This window comes from Mobula birostris, chromosome 14 (genome assembly GCF_030028105.1).
Source record: "Mobula birostris isolate sMobBir1 chromosome 14, sMobBir1.hap1, whole genome shotgun sequence".
NCBI lineage: Eukaryota > Metazoa > Chordata > Chondrichthyes > Myliobatiformes > Myliobatidae > Mobula > Mobula birostris.
Window position 1 is genome coordinate 22,019,283 of NC_092383.1, and position 17,075 is coordinate 22,036,357.

At 44.4% G+C, this 17,075-nt stretch overlaps 1 protein-coding gene across 6 annotated transcripts in view; it reads right to left on the reverse strand.

Moving 5' to 3' along the window:
* The window catches only part of myo5aa (myosin VAa), a 223,387-nt gene that overhangs the window by 66,134 nt on the left and 140,178 nt on the right, over nt 1-17,075 (reverse strand). For all 6 annotated transcript variants that reach the window (XM_072278217.1, XM_072278216.1, XM_072278215.1 and 3 more), the window contains 6 exons: nt 16,548-16,673; nt 13,649-13,732; nt 8,303-8,452; nt 5,736-5,833; nt 1,392-1,478; nt 1,122-1,230 (listed from right to left, as the gene is read on the reverse strand). In XM_072278217.1, the coding sequence (XP_072134318.1) occupies nt 1,122-1,230; nt 1,392-1,478; nt 5,736-5,833; nt 8,303-8,452; nt 13,649-13,732; nt 16,548-16,673 (654 nt within the window). The remainder of the gene's footprint in view (nt 1-1,121; nt 1,231-1,391; nt 1,479-5,735; nt 5,834-8,302; nt 8,453-13,648; nt 13,733-16,547; nt 16,674-17,075) is intronic.

Below are 17,075 nucleotides of genomic sequence, written 5' to 3' on the forward strand. Positions count from 1 at the left end.
AATTTAAATGTGTTAGGTGGTAAACAGTGTTACAAAAACTCTTTGTGAAACCGTTAAGTTTATAGAAAACATGAGAAATGGGATCACTTGTCAATGTAGAGAGAGCATGGGCAATCGAGGTCCCAGTGTGGGAGCTGAAGCCCCAGTAAAACTGAAAACCAGTTTCTTCCGAAGGGCTGCTGTGCAGCTGGATAATGCTACACCCCAGCTTGCCAATGGCCTTTGAGTGTCATGGACTATGGAAGTCACTTGCTACAAATAAATATGTGATTTTTTTTTAAGTAAGCCATACCACATGCAATGTAAATATCTGTTTTGTACAGACTGGAGCAGCACCATAATCTCGTTGTCTTGAACAATGACAATAAAGTTCTATTCTATTCAGTATGGACCATATGAACAGAGTTTGGTGAGCAAGATGTCAAGCCGTCAGAATTTCTGAATGGTTGGACAGCAGATTATCAGAGTTTTAGGCAGTGGAGGATTGATGAGAAGGGAAGCAGTAGTGAGCGCAGGTTATATCATGTACGATACAGTTTTGGATATGCTGAAGGTTACTGATTATGGTGGGTTGAGGAAAACATCACCGCAGTTGTATCTTTCTCTGAACTGCGATTAATTTATTTTCTTAACCTTTGGAGGCTTCTTGATGTTGGTGGCATAACATAATTGCAGACGTGTTTCAACAGCACCGATCACACAGTAAAACCACATACCCTGCAAAGTTACAGAGGGATCGATTGGGCCACCGGCATGAATCAATGCACTTAAGCAAAAGTGAGGAGAGGGAGAAGCTAACTACCTTTCCACATGGGAACTGAAAGCTCAGGATTCATACAGGAACAGACAGATTTTTTAATCCTGATCATTGGCCAATACTGCACCAGATTCAGATTTATTGTCACTAAAATATGATGTGAAATTTATTGTTGCATATACTATATATGCAGGAAAGTGCAAAGATATAAAAATCTATAAATTACAGAAATAAATAAATAAATAATGCCCGGGGGGAGAATAACCAAGAAATGTTCATGGATCGATATACCAATTAAAATTTTAAACCTACTTTGAGCTTTTTAGGAGAGCATGAATTCAGTTTATATAATTCAAGCGATCACCTTTATTAACTTCTCCAGGACATTTTTGCACGTCAATTTTTTGTCACTGAGAACATCCTTTTGCTTCATCAGGACACGATAACGATTGAAGAATTCTTGATATGTCCATCTGAAATGCCAAAAAAACTCCATAAACCAAGTAGATTTTCAGGTTCATGTTTGCAACAAAATTGCATCAAGTGGAAAATGCGAACAAGCTCTGACATGAAATGATAAAGCAAAGCAGGATTGAGAGTGGCTTAGGTGCTGGTCCTGGACGAGCAACATTACCTGGACGGGAAGCCTGCGGCACTTATCCTGATGGTTTCCAGCACACCACAGGCACGAAGCTGTTGCACAGCGCGTTTTGGATCAAACCTGCAGAGAGAAATTTAGGACAAGCTCATTTTGGACATCCCTCCTCAATATTGGCAGATGTGCCATCCAAAAGAGGCTCAAAGCAAAAGGAATTCAAATTTTAGAGACTGACAGTTAATAGATACATGGAATAATGAAGGAGGATAGTGGACCATTGTCTGCCTGACCATTTTCAATTCAGTCATGATTAATGGTCTAGCTGAGTGCAATTTTCCTGAACTAGCCCCAAATTCCTCCAACAGTTTAATATCAAGAAATTTATTGAAAAATTAAATAAATTTTTAGACTTAACCCAGTGGCAGTTGAAACTTTAATCTCACTACAAGGACCAAGTCTATTGAAAAGCGTGCTCCAATGCAAGGCTGACTATCACTTCACAGTCAGAATCCACAGTGAGCTCTTTCACCTCTTTGCTTCCATTTTATGATCAACTGAGGAAGAGCAAGATGGACAATTCACAATCTGATTGTAACCCAGTTCTGGAGGTGGAAAAAGACTAGCGGGCTAACATATTTAGTTCTGAAGGGGAGATGTAGGCTATTTGGCCTACTTGGCCATTTTCAATTAGATCATGGCTAATCTTCTAGCTCAGTGTGGCTTTTCTTGTTAGCAAAAACAGATGAGATCTGTTTTGTCCCAGTCATGGTCACATTCATCATAGCTATCAATCTGCAGATTCACATCAAGTCTCACAACCAGGTTGTTCAGTATAGTTAAATGCACTCAGCTCAGGCTCAATTCGTGCCAGCAGACGTCTGATGTCTAATCATATTAATGTCAATTTTTAATGTATAATCCCCAGTGAACTCATAAAGGTGCTGTTAAATTGGTTAACTGTATCCAGCAGTAAAGATCTAAACATGTTCCATTGATATGCTGATTGGACATTTTCTGGTTGGTCAGGAACACGAAACGTGGATGATAAAACAGAAAGTGACCACTACTCCTTTTCAGAAATTCCAAGATTCACAATTTGCAAGGAACCAGATTTCAAAAACACAATGCGCAGCTGCTCTTACATGACTTGTTCAAGCTACCAAAAACAGCTTTCTACCTTTCAGGCACTTTCTTACTCTTTCGTAGGGAAACTGATTGATAGGCAAATTACAAATGAAATTCTTCATCGAATTGTACCAGTTGTAAGATACAACAGTAGGTCTGAGAATTGGAAGCTTTTCAGAACTCAAGGAGGAAAACAAAGCAAAATAATAATAATAATTAAGCCATAAATATCAAGGACATGTTGAAGAATCCTCGAAAGTGAGTCCATATGCTGTGGGAACAGTTTAGTGATGGAGTGGGTGAAGATGAGTGAAGTTAATGTCCTGTGGTTCAAGAGCCTGATAGTTGAAGGATAGTAACTGTTCCTGATCCTGGTGGTGTGGGTCCTGAGGCTCCTGTACCTCCTTCCTGATGGCAGCAGCAAGAAGAGAGCGTGACCTGGGTGGACAGCTCTGTAAAGAACTCAGAAATTGATAAAGGAAGGCAAGTGGATAGACTGGCCAAAAAAGAACCCAACACAAAATGCGAGCATAGGAATTTTTGTTGCAACGGAAAAAGAAAAAGACTAGCAAGGGAAAATTGAGGTCTTGTTATTTTTCATAAAAAGCATACTGATAGTACCAGAACCTTTTGTTTTAGTTATAAGGCAAATTTGGTAGGATGATATCATTATTGAGTAGTATGCACTGTATTAATTTAGTAATTAATGTGGCTCTCACAATAAAGGTTTTTTTTGTCAAAATGGTCTCCAATGGAAATATAGTCAATTTTCTTGAGTTTAGAAAAATTAGAGATGATCTCATTCAAAAACTTAAAGTTCTTACAGGGTTCAACAGTGGTGAAGCAAGGATGATGCAATTCCTTGACTGAGGGCTCCAGAACCAAGGGTAAGTGATAAGTCTGAGATACAGAGACATTTCATCTTTGGTATTCTCTGCTCTCGATTCAAAGTCAACCTAAGTTTCTGGAAATCAAGGGAATCAAAGAATATGAGGATAGATCAGGAAAATGGGAACTATGAGAGTTGAGAAGCTAAGTAATGTTTTAGATTTTAAGAGATAAATATGAAACATTTCTGAATATTTGGAGCCCTTATTTACAGCTCCGATGATAAAGATCTTGGTTCCTTGGGGAAAGTAACATATATATATTAGATTTATTTTTAATCCCATGGAGCATGTGCAAACCTTCCAATATTCAGGCGGTTCTTCTTTTTTTTCTTCTTTTCTTCTTTTCTCTTTAGGTAGGAGTATATATCGGGGGGGGGAGGGAAAATATTATCTTCTCATGTATTCACTTTGAAAACTCAATAAAAATTACATATAAAAAAAGGAAAATGGTGGTGGGTCAGAAAAATGCAGATGAGATTGAGTTTATGACTCAGACTCTTACAGCATAAAAACAGGCCCTTTGGCCCACACCTACACTGACTAGTCAACTGGTAGATGCTGGTAGTTATCGGCATTAATCTCATTCACCAGCACCTGGTCTGTAAGGCATCTTTGCCTTCGCAATTCAAGTGCTTAATCCGGATTCTTCATTTAATTATGAGAACTCCTGTCTCCACCGTGCATTTAGGCAGCATGCTCCAGATTCCAAATTCCCTCTGGGTGGGGAAAATTCTTCTTAAACCTCTCACTCCTCACCTGAAACCTGTGCACTCTGGTCTTGGACATGGGGGGCGGGGGTGGAAATGCTTCTTCCTGTCTACCCTATCTATACCCCTCAATTTTGTATACTTTGTGCCCCTACTCAGCTGGAAATGAACCATGGTGCCGATGATGGCAGAACAGGGTTAGTGGGCTGGACAGCCTAATCCAGTTCCTGATTCTTACTAATGAAGCATTGCATGCGCACACACACACAAGAATCTTCATTACTTGAAATGAGTCACAGAGCTAGACACCCCTCCCACACGGACTTTTGCTTTGTCTCTGGTGTGGGAGGGGACTGGAACATTAAAGCAGCTCACAGTCAGCAGATGATGATGTACAGTCACTGGACTTCCTATGTTGCCTTTGCAGTAGGAACAACAGTCCCGAATAAACCTTACCACACCCCACTCCTTCTCCTTCCCACTTATGTTGGGTGAGGAGTACAGATGTGTTGGAAATTCCATCATTGCTGCATCAATAAAAATCCAACATTTTGAATTAAGTTATGAGCGAAGCAGTAACTTATTGCCAAAATACTGAATTAGCAAACCATCTGAATGAAGTGTCTTTGAAATAAGTTCCAACAGCACTGGGACCCCAAGATCAAGGAGCCTGTTGGATTTATTGAACAATTTTATAGCAGGTTTAAACATTAAAAGAAACAGTAACTTCTAGTGCCAGTGACTTGGCAGCACATCAGATGTAAGCAGTCCTTTGAACACATCCTCACTTTCTAATGTGAGAGATGGTCACGAGTTACTTGGTATTTGTACATGGGATCACCCTCTCCATGATGGCAGACTGGAAGGGGATTCAGCCATGGCCCCTGGGAATCCAACACTGTAGGTCAATCATCAAGGAACACTTGACTGTGCCTTTCTACACTAAACTAATGCTTAAACCTTGGGTGAGTAACAGGACCTCTACTTGGTCTGCGATCTGCTGACCCATTCGCACAGCTCTGGGACTAATTTTACAGCTGCTCATCCGCAAGCGTGACAGGAAATTTAACTCCATAAATATTCAATGTAAAGAGCTGCCCCTTGTATTCTTAAACACCCTGTGACTGACAGCAATCTGAATCAAAGCATTCCTCCTCTTCACAGTAACGGTTAGCTTCCTGCTCAGTCCCCTTGCACAACAGTGGAGATGGAACGCTGGTCGGAAGCAGAGTCAAAGTAACTGGTCAACAGAAAAATCATGATGGTCAAGGTGGCCATTCAGCCCATCATGTCCATTCCTGCTAAAACAAAATTCCTACCTTCCAACACCAAAATGCCTCACAAGTTTTAATTACAATTAAAGTTATTTATTGTAATGTATAAGCTAACAGTCCCTGAGTGTGGAGATTTCAACAGTCTGTGAGGAATATGGTAGCATCATTCCCATTCTGAACACTGAAGATATTGTTTCATTGGCAAAAAAATTATTTGGGACTGGTATACACAACTTCCAACATTAGCACAACACAAACGCAGCTCTATTATCAGGCTTATAAAATTATACCATTTGCAGCATTCTATAGACTCAGTGTGACAATCACTCAGAAGACACAACGACACAGTTTAATAAAGTGAGACTGAAAGCACAGCCAGCTTACGTGAAAGCAAACTTGTCATCATTGGGCTTAATGCAGCGCACGTAGTGAGGAGTTGTAGCGTTGAGGGTCTCCATCAGAAGATGCAGGGAGTTCCGGAACTGCAGAGGTGAATGAAAAATTAACTGTAATTCATGAGCTTTTCGGCACAAAACTTTAATCCCTTCTCCTTCCCCAAAAATATCAGAATTGTCCTTCTCTTAATGTTCACTTGCGTCATACAGAGGTTGACTGTTGGCATTTTCAGGAATCCTCCACTACCTTCCCAAATTACCTCAGAAGAAAACTTCTGGAGTCAAGAACGCAGAAAAGGGTTTCAAATTTTGTTTCGTGCAAATGGTCAGGGCCAGGATTTCTTGATGTGACCCAGATTGTGAGAAGGATCAGGCAGCATCTGAGGTGAGGCCACATCTTCCATTTTACAACAACTCGGTATCTTTGCCTGGTCACTGCTAAGGTAGTTAAGAGTTGGTCATAGTTAATAGTCAAGTAGCAGATGTGTAAATGAACTAGCAACCAGCTAATCTCTTTGCAACACACACGAAATGTTGGAGGAACTCAGCAGGCCAGGCCGCATCTATGGAAAAGAGTAAACAGTCGAAGTTTCGGGCCAAGACACTTCCTTGGGATCCAAGAAGGGTCTCGGCCCAAGACGTTGCCTGTTTACTCTTTTCCATACATGCTGCCTGACCTGCTGAGTTCCTCCAGCATTTTATGTGTGCTGCTGTGAATTTCCAGCATCTGTAGATCTTTTCGTATTTGGGACACCTAGTCTCTTTATCTAGTAACACAATTCTGAGTCCCACCCTGCTGGCTGAAGAGTTTAAGTGCACATAAGTGCACACGGTCTTTATCCCCAGGGTTGGGTAATCGAGAACTAGGGAGTTTAGGTTTAAGGGGAAAGGTTTAATAGGAACCTGAAGGGCAACTTCTTCACCAGGAGGGTGGTAATTACATTGACTGAAGTGCCAGAGGAAGTTGTTGAGGCAGGTACATTTAACAATATTTAAAAGGAACTTGGACAGGTACATGGATATAAAAGGTTTGGAGAGGGATAATTGGCCAAACATTTAGCAAATGGGTCAAGTTTAGATGGGAAACAGGGACACCTCTTTTTTCCTTATTAGGGAGAGAGAGAGCCTGTGGTATGTTGAATTACCAGGTGAACTAGTAGTATTTGGGGTACTGCGAGTCTGTGTCATTATTGATGCTTTGCTGCATGCTTGAGTGCTCGGTTGAGGGTGCAGATGCTTTTTTTGCTGGTGGGGGAAGGGTAGAGGGGCCGTTGCTTTGCTGTTGCTTACGTGTGGGAGGGGGGAGCAGGGGCAAGCTTTGGGGTTCTAACATTTAACTGTCATTCATTCTTTAAGGCACTCCTCTGTTTTCGGGGACGTTTGCGAAGAAAAAGAATTTCAGGATGTATATTGTATACATTTCTCCGACATTAAGTGCACCTTTTGAATCTTGGTTGGCATGAACCACATTTGGGCCAAAAGGCCTGTTTCTATACTTTATAATTAAATGTATCTAGAGAAACTGGCATTACTAACAGTACCTCTGAAATTACTGGACCCTCATAAAAACCATCTAGTAATTTAATAATTTTCCAAGGATCGTTGCCTTTACCTGGTCTGTCTGTGGCAATGTGATCAAAATCACCCTCTGAAGTGGCACAACATGGGGTGGTACGGTAGCATAGTGGTTAGCACAACGCTTTGTAGTACCGGCGACCCAGGTTCAATTCCCGCCGCTGCCTGTAAGGAGTTGGTATGTTCTCCCCGTGACCGTGTGGGTTTCATCCCATAAGTCTAAGGACATATCAGCTGGTGGATTAATCGCTCATTGTAAATTATCCCGCGATTAGGCTAGGATTAAATCGGTGCATTGACGGGCGTTGCAGCTTCTTCGCCGTACCTCCATAAATAAATACAAGATGGCCAAGCAGACAAGTTATCTCAGTGGCCACAAGGGAGCTACGTGTCAGCTGAGGGAAACTGATCTGACCAGTAAAGGATGCCAGGTTCCTCTTTGCGAAGAGATACCTCGTTTGCATTTTTGCTGCAAAGCAACAAATTTGTGGTCACGTTTTCTGAGCAGAGTTTGGTGCTTTTGCATGGGGCTGCACCGTAGCGTAGAGGTTAGCACAGTGCTATCACAGCATCAACGATCAGGGTTCAATTCCCGACACTGTCTGTAAAGAGTTTGTACATTCTCCCCATGACCACGTGTTTCCTCTTAGTGCCCCTGTTTCCTCCCACATCCCAGAGAGGTACGGATTAGGGTTTCTAAGTTGTTACGTTGGTACTGAAAGCGTGGCAACGCTTGCGGATCCTCAGACAGTGCTGGTCGTTGACACATTTCACCGTATTTTTTGATGTACATGTGACTAATAAAACTAATCTCTTAATCTTTTGAACTCAAATACAAGATCTGCCACTGATTCCTTCCATTATTATGGGAAGGTCTTTGAATTTCTAGTCCTGCAGAGGTAATTTCCACACTGCACTTCAGCGGCGCGACAGAAAACAGCGACCACAGACTGTTGCCCTCGGAAGTTGCTCTGGACTTACCTGATGCCCCACTGATTTCTTGTGCTCTTTGCTTGGCTGCAGTGCTCTGGGCTTGGCGGATTTCACAGTTGCCCTGGCAACTGGGGGCCGTCCCTCGGTTGGGCTGCTGACCTGCTTCTCTTCTTGGAATAGCTCAGCAAGCAGATTTAACTGGTTTTGTTTAAATCGCAACGACAATAACATTAACAACAGGATTAGTTTCAGTTCACCATCCATACCTCAGTGCTGGGAGGTCCTAACCCACTCAAATTTATGAATGCCATTAACTCTAAGCTAAGGCCTTCAACCCAAGGCCCATAGGCTGCCATTGCTCTGCTAGTGCACCTCAGTGGCCAGCAAACTGCCTGCCCTTGCCAATCCTACACTGTGTTTGCTTGTAGCATTCTCTGGGTGGACGTTCTTCTGGGTTTAAACAAATGATGGGGGACCTATCGAATATTGAATGGCATAGATGGTGGCTGTGAAGAGGATGTTTCCTATAGTGGAGGAACCTAGGACCAGAGGGTACAGGCTCGGAATTTAAGGTCGTCCCTTTGGAACAGAGATGAGGAGGAATTTCTTTAGCCAAAGGGTGGTGGATCTATGGAATTCATCGACACAGACGGCTGCAAAGGCCAAGTCATTGAGCATATTTAAAGTGGAGGTTAATAGGTTCTTGGTTCGTAAAGGTGTCAAAGGTTACAGGGAGAAATCCGGAGAATGGGGTTGAAAGGCTAATAAATCAGCCGTAATAAAAATGGCCTGAGCAGCCTCGATGGGTATTCTGCTCCAGTGTTTTATGGACAATACCCAAGCATAAATGCTGTTGGTTAGCAACATCCTTCATGAAAAACTCAGAAAACACCAACATACCAGCCCCGTCCCCAAGGTAAACTCCTAACCAGCAAGGTCCTCTGACAGATGGCTAAACCATGCTCTCAGGCTGAATCATCTGCCACATCTCCCAAAAAGCCTCCTCCACCTCTGAACATCACTGGCATTCACAAAATCTAAAAACAATCTACTTAAAATTAAAGACAGAAAAACTACTTATTAAACAATCAACATTTTAAAAAAAAAATCATTAAAACATTTAAAAGCACATCATTAAGATGTTCCAAATGTCTGTTGAATTGCCTTCAGTCATTTTGCAATGGACGGTCTAGTCCCTGCTGCAAAAAAAATTGTCACACAGCTCTGTCCCAATCCCATCTTTCCATGGGGCTACATTATAAATAGCTGTCAACAAAAGCATATAAATAGTGTGTGATGTCAAATGATGATCCAATCACGCTACAGGAAACTGTACAGAATCTGCCCACACAACCAACAGATCAAGTCCAGGAGTTATGCTCTAAATGTACCTTAAAGTAATCACATTTTCTGATTGTTTCTCCTCCACGTACTTAACTAACTCCCCCTTTGATGGACATTAATATGATCATTTCAACAACTACTTTCAGTAGAGAGTTCCGCATTCTAACTACCGTCTGGACAAGAAGATATCCCCTGAGGTTAACACCAGCTTTATTAATGTGTATTTACAACCTCCAGTTCTGGACTCCTCGGCTAGTACTGAGATTCTTGCAGATGACAGTTTCTAAAAGCCATAAGCACTGTAACATCAGTGGGTTCAGGTCTACACAAACCAATGCTTATCCTGGAGAAATGAGATTCTGTGGTTTCAATCTGTATATGGACTGCAATGCACAGTAAAGCCAAGATAGAAAGGAACTTCCTTTCTTTAGGGGGACCATCACAAACCCATTTGGATCTGAAGAAACGGTGTAGTGCTTTTTCCTGAAAAGCTCCTACTCCTCAATCCCCAACAAGGCACATCACGCGGGAAGAGAGGGAGGAAAGAGCGGGAGAGAGGGGGAGAGGAGAGAGGGGGGAGAGGGGAGAGGGGAGAGAGGGGAGAGGGGAGAGAGGGGAGAGGGGAGAGAGAGGAGAGGGGAGAGAGAGGAGAGGGGAGAGAGAGGAGAGGGGAGAGAGAGGAGAGGGGAGAGAGAGGAGAGGGGAGAGAGAGGAGAGGGGAGAGAGAGGAGAGGGGAGAGAGAGGAGAGGGGAGAGAGAGGAGAGGGGAGAGAGAGGAGAGGGGAGAGAGAGGAGAGGGGAGAGAGAGGAGAGGGGAGAGAGAGGAGAGGGGAGAGAGAGGAGAGGGGAGAGAGAGGAGAGGGGAGAGAGAGGAGAGGGGAGAGAGAGGAGAGGGGAGAGAGAGGAGAGGGGAGAGAGAGGAGAGGGGAGAGAGAGGAGAGGGGAGAGAGAGGAGAGGGGAGAGAGAGGAGAGGGGAGAGAGAGGGGGGAGAGAGAGAGGGGGGAGAGAGAGAGGGGGGAGAGAGAGAGGGGGGAGAGAGAGAGGGGGGAGAGAGAGGGGGGGAGAGAGGGGGGGAGAGAGGGGGGGAGAGAGGGGGGGGAGAGAGGGGGGGGAGAGAGGGGGGGGAGAGAGGGGGGGGAGAGAGGGGGGGGAGAGAGGGGGGGGAGAGAGGGGGGGGAGAGAGGGGGGGGAGAGAGGGGGGGAGAGAGGGGGGGAGAGAGGGGGGGAGAGAGGGGGGGAGAGAGGGGGGGAGAGAGGGGGGGAGAGAGGGGGGGAGAGAGAGGGGGGAGAGAGGGGGGAGAGAGGGGGGGAGAGAGGGGGGAGAGAGGGGGGAGAGAGGGGGGAGAGAGGGGGGAGAGAGGGGGGAGAGAGGGGGGAGAGAGGGGGGAGAGAGGGGGGAGAGAGGGGGGAGAGAGGGGGGAGAGAGGGGGGAGAGAGGGGGGAGAGAGAGGGAGGAAAGAAAGGGAGGAAAGAAAGGGAGGAGAGAGAGGGAGGAGAGAGAGGGAGGGTGACATTAAGAGAACAAGACATTAGAAGCAGAAGGCAGCCATTCTATGTGGCCTGACTTCCCTTAGGTGAGGTTTGGGAAGGTGAGGTGCCTCCTCCACCATTCCACAAGGTCATGGCGATTCTCTTACCCCAGGTGCACTTTCCTACACTGACACCACATCCACTGATCATTTGAGTAGAGAAGCACAAAAATGTCTCCAAGGAGCTAACAAGTAAAGTGATCCAATCCAATACCAGCCCAGGAGGGACAAGACAGATCGTTTCATAAATGCACATAGTGGTAAAAGACTTCCAACTTAAAAAGAGAGCCAGTGCTTTGTGGAGTTGCTCTGAAATCTGGAATGCCTTTTCTGAGTACTAGTAAAGTCATTCACTTCTTCCACATTCACATACACCACTGGGTCAATTAACTTTTGATGAGTGGGTCTGACTGATGATTCGATGAGGTTGGCTAATTTCCTATTGAAACTTTAACAGGCAGAGCAAGACAATAAAAAGAAAACCCATTCCCCCAGCTACAGAGTTCCAATGTTACTTTTCAACCACAGAAGTAACACTTGAACCAGAGTTTAACCCAGGAGGAGTGGAACTAAGCAAGCTGTATCATCCACTCGCACTGTTGTGATATAGAGATCCCCACACAACCACATCTGCCTCTAATCCACCTGGAGCTAGGCTGTGTTAGTGGAAAATTAATGTCTTGAACAAGAACTTTCAAACTTGATGACAACCCACTAAATATATACAGCACATGGCAAAGATATCATGCAGGGCAAAGTCCCAGAGCGCGGCAAGTTATTGTTATTCAACAAAATAAATGCTGTGTTTATAAGAACACGAGGCACTGGAGCCAGAACAGGTTGGTCAGTATTAACTGCCCGCTCTGCCATCGATATTTAACGCAGACTAAATTAAATGCTCCACCGTGCAGGACATATAGTAAGTATTGTTAATGTTAGATCTGGGAATATTGCAGACTAAGGAAGAGTTGAAAAACTTTTACCTTCTGAAGAATAAACGTCCGTATGCATTAATAATGGAAGGAAAAAAATCAGAACATTTAACAAGACAGAAAGGCCACTACTGTCTAACTATACATGATTTCTTTCAGTGTTCTCTTTTTCTATTTGCTGAAATATGTCCATTCCCGCCCCCCCCACCCCGCCACACAAGATATCAAGATGAAGTACAGGCTGTCCCCACGTAATGAACTGTTTTACGGATCTCCACAAGTCAATTTTGTCCTTATGTCTGAAAGCATACAAGCCATTTTACATGGCGTCATAGCTCCACACTATAGTAATAAATGCACCCAAAGCACACAAGACTGATAAAAACAGTTATTACAAGTGGAGGGAGAGAGGAAACTAGTTCTGTCGTTTATAGGAGCTGGGGTGCCTGAGACTTTTGCACAGTACTGAATGTATAGGCGTCCATAAGTCAGGTATTCACCACCTGGGGCAGCTTATACTCAACATTAATACATTATTCCTTTGATATCACTTGTTAGTAGGTATTGGATATCAGGGACAAACCCCTTCTTCATCCTTGGGTTTATTTCCTGCAGGGGGCGCCACAGAGCAATCATAAATCTGCAATTGCTCACTTGGCGACTAGCTGTATTGCGACATTATATCACTGCGTAACTCACCCATTTTTGGATTTGCCGCCCCTACCCCCAATGAAATTTTATTCCATCAATCTGAAACATGGACCTGCAGGCTTATCAGTGACATGAAACTTAAATGGTTTACTCTCCACAGGTGCTATCTGACTAGATGGAACTTCACAGCATTTAAGCAACACACATCAAAGTTGCTGGTGAACGCAGCAGGCCAGGCAGCATCTGTAGGAAGAGGTGCAGTCGACGTTTCAGGCCGAGACGCTTCGAAGACCCGAAGAGTCTCGGCCTGAAACGTCGACTGCACCTCTTTCTACAGATGCTGCCTGGCCTGCTGCGTTCACCAGCAATTTTGATGTGTGTTGCTTGAATTTCCAGCATCTGCAGAATTCCTGTTGTTTGCTTTACAGCATTTATTTTAGGTTTCCAGCATTGCAGCTTTTTGCTTCTGAATTTCTACAGGTGTTGCCTGGATAGCTGAACATTCCCAAATTTTATTTCAGATTTTCAGCATTTCAGCATTTTGCTTTTGAATTTCCAGCTTCTCTGTCTGTTAGCACTGCCTGGACAGCTGAACATTCCCAGTTTTATTTCAGTTTTCCAGCTGCTGCAGCACTTTGCTTTCGAATTTCCAGTATTATTTAAAAAGAAACCCTTAGAGACTGTTATCTTGCTGACATTTACTTTGCAATAATGTTAAATTTGCATGGTTCGATGGCATAGAGATAAAATCTAAGTATATGATTCTGATTTTTATTCTAGGATTCCCCTGTGTGGCCTGAGGCGATGCAGTTTTAATGCAGGGTGTGTGTGTTACATAACGCACAACGTGACATCTTTCTGCAAAAGCACATCCCAGGTAAATCAGTCTGTGTTTCAGACCTGATTGAGGGCGGCTCAGAATATTCTCTGTACTCACCTTACTGGCCTTCAGCACCGAAATCTGCTCTTCGTACACAGTGTCTTTGTTCTTTTCCAAAAATCCCTCGCACTGGTACTCAACCTGTGAAAGACCAGCAAACCGTAACGTCAGGAAGAACACAAGGTAAAGGGAGTTTATAGAACAGGTTAAAACTGGTGGACGTGAGGCTCCTCAAGCGAACTAAATTCAGACAGAAGGTTTGACCTCAGAAAAGTTACGGTGCTGAGATATGGCAAGGCTGTTATATAACAGAACGTCAGGTAGTGTACACTCTGTTTAATCGCACTGATGTCACCAGTCAGTACCCCTTAGCTGCTCACTGCAAGGGCACTGAACAGTAAGGTAATGTCATAGAATGGCTCCAAAATGGTTTTACCGTTGCAGATTTCAGGAGGGAAATGCTGAAGGAGCCCTTTCGGACTTATTTACAATGATAGTAGAGGCCAGCCACTCCACCCTTCTGTGTACCTCACGCTCTCATTTACCCTACTTCATTTGGAATTTTTTGTTGCTTACCTACACTGTGGGAGGTGGGGGGGGGGGGGGGTGGTGAGGAATGTAATTTATCTACCAGAACATCTTTGAGATGTGTATGAAGAACGTTTGATAGATCTGGGCATGTACTCAGTGGAGCTCAGAAGAGTGGACATAGGGAGGATGTCTCCTATAGTGGGGGAAGTCTACAATCAAAACCAGAGGGCGGCAGCCTCAGAATGTAAGAATTTCCCTTTAAATAGAGATGAGGAGGAATTTATTTAGCCAGAGGTTGGTGAATCTCTGTGGAGTTCATTGTCACAAACGGTCAATGGGAATATTTAAAGCAGAGGTTAATAGGCTCTTGATTAGTCAGGATGTCACAGGTTAGGGGGAAAAGGAAGGAGAATAGAGTTGAGAGGGATAATAAATCAGCCATGATGGAACAGTGGAGAAGACTCAATGGGCTGAATGGCCTAATGCTGATCCAATGTTTCACGGTCTTATGCAGGAGGAAACAGGAGCAGCAGGCAGAAATTTGCACCGTCCTAAGGAGAGCATGCATTCTCGACTCAACCGTTCACAAAGTCCCCAGAGCTGTGAGGCAGCAATGGTGTTAACAGCGGCTCCTTGGGTTTGCAAGAGTCTCTGGATCACTGAGGTTGGGTGTACAGTTGTGAGTCTGTGGACCACTGTACAAGTTTAGCTCAATGAAAGAGGACAGAGGATGGTTGATAGGCTGCTGCTCAGAGCAACAACAGTGGAGTTAAAGAGAGGAAGATACAGGCTTCAGTAGAGGTGAACCAAGTTATAGTCCAAAACTCAAGTTGACGTAAATATCAACACGAGAAAATCTACTGTTGCTGGAAATCCGAGCAATACACACAAAATGCTAGAGGAACTCAGCAGGCCAGGCAGCATCTATGGAAAAAGAATAAACAGTTGACATTTTGGGACGAGACACATCGTCAGGTCTTGATGAAATGTCGACTGTGTTCCATAGATATTGCCTGGTCTTCTGATTTCCTCCAGTATTGTGTGTGTGTTGACCTAAATACGACCAAGACTGAGAACTGGCTGATTCAATGTGAAAGTCCTGGGTGGTGAAATGGAAGGGGGGAGTCTGGAGTCGAGTCTCGATGGCCAGAGCCCGAAGTATACAAGCCTCTGTGAGTCACTGGGGAAGCCAAACTCCGAATGTCTGCGAGTCAGAGTCCACCAAAGGCTGGAGGCTGAAGGTGACCTGTCCCAGGGTTGGGGAAGTGTGTGCACGTGTGGTGAGTGGGTGGGAGGGAGGTCAGGGGCTTGTTCTGTTGTTGTTTGTCGCCTGTTGTGCTCTGTTGTTCTGCCAAGGACAGTGGGCATGCGATAGACACCGGGACTGCTCCCATCACAACCTTAAGTTGTTTATGCAAACGACACATTTCATTGATTGTTTCAACGTACAAGTGATAAATAAATCTGGACCTGGAGTGCTACAGGTTGGTGGTTTGGATGCAGTGTTTGGCTGGTACTGAAGACTCATAAAAGAAGGCTGGGTTTCTATGTGGTAAGCACCAAGGAATGGACATGCTTGTCTGAAAGTCCCAATTACCTCAAGTACCAAAATTCTTCCTCAATGAAGAAAATCCAGCAGATCAGTTCCTGTTAGTTTTCCCTTACTGTGTCCAAACTGCAGCATTGCTACATTTTATTTCTTAGTTGATCATAACAGTGAGTTTAGGAGTGTAAAGCTAGCAACATAACCAAAGCTAGGTGGAGTACTGTGCGGGCGGAGGGGGGGAATGGGGCTTGCTTTGCTGTCGTGGTGTTGTCGCTTCTCGTGATCTGTGTTGTTTTACCAAACATGGTCAAGTATCAAAGTCAAGTACTAATAACCAAAGTCAAGTACTAATGACCGTCCAAGTAACCTGGTCATTTGCAGAAGGGGCCACGGGCCTCGGGCAGATCAGCATCAAGAAAAAGATCGTCTGTCACCTCCTCAGTGGAGAAAGTGCCTGCAAAAGGCAGCCAGTTAACCTCTGAACCAAACAATGTCATTTGCATAAGTCAATGGAATAGTGACCATGAAGAGTCCAAAACACTGTACCAGTGTTCAACTTGCGGCCACTGGAGACTACATGATAGTCCAAATTAAACAGGGGCTTTAAACAGACACTTTGATTTAAAAAAGGACGGACACATCAAAGCTGCGTTAACCAGCAAAGAACAAGGCAGCCGAAAAGGATGACTGTTTAAAAGTTACCTACGCTTCTGAGTAAACTGAATTCTGGACAACGTCAGTGAAATGATACAAATTCCACACAAACAAACACACACACGGTTTCCATGGCTACCAACAACCTCTGATCAGTCGCCACAGCGGAGGTGTCACATTATCCCACACCCTTTCACTGGCATATTACATCTGGAGAGCATTTACCTGATCAGCAAAGTGCTGGATGATGAAGGCTCTGTTTGACATGCGCGGCTTATGGAACAGTGTAGTCTTGTTTAAGTGAGTGTTGTACAGCTTCTGGGCCCAGGTGTCATCGGATCCTTTGGGCATCTTAATGTAAAAAGATGAAAAACGCCAGTCACGAGTGAGAATCAAATAGTGCTCAAGAAATTAGATTCAGGTGAAAACTAATCTATTGTCCGGGGAGGAGTAATTCTATATCTGCTCTCAGATTGACCTGGGTGCTCTTCAGCTGCAAACTGCAGAACTTGGACTGCACGATATTCTGTTCCTGGGAACAAGTGAAACGGAATGCCTGTACCATTCCCTTGTCCGTTCATCCCTGTCCACTCCCTCCTGGCACTTAACCCTGCAAGAGGCCGAGATGCGACACCTGCCCATTCGCATCCATACAGGGCCCCAAACAGGTGAGGCAGCACTTCGCCTGCCAATCTGCTGGGGTCTTCTATTGTGCCTGGTGCTCCCGATGCTGCCTCCTCTACACTGGTGAGA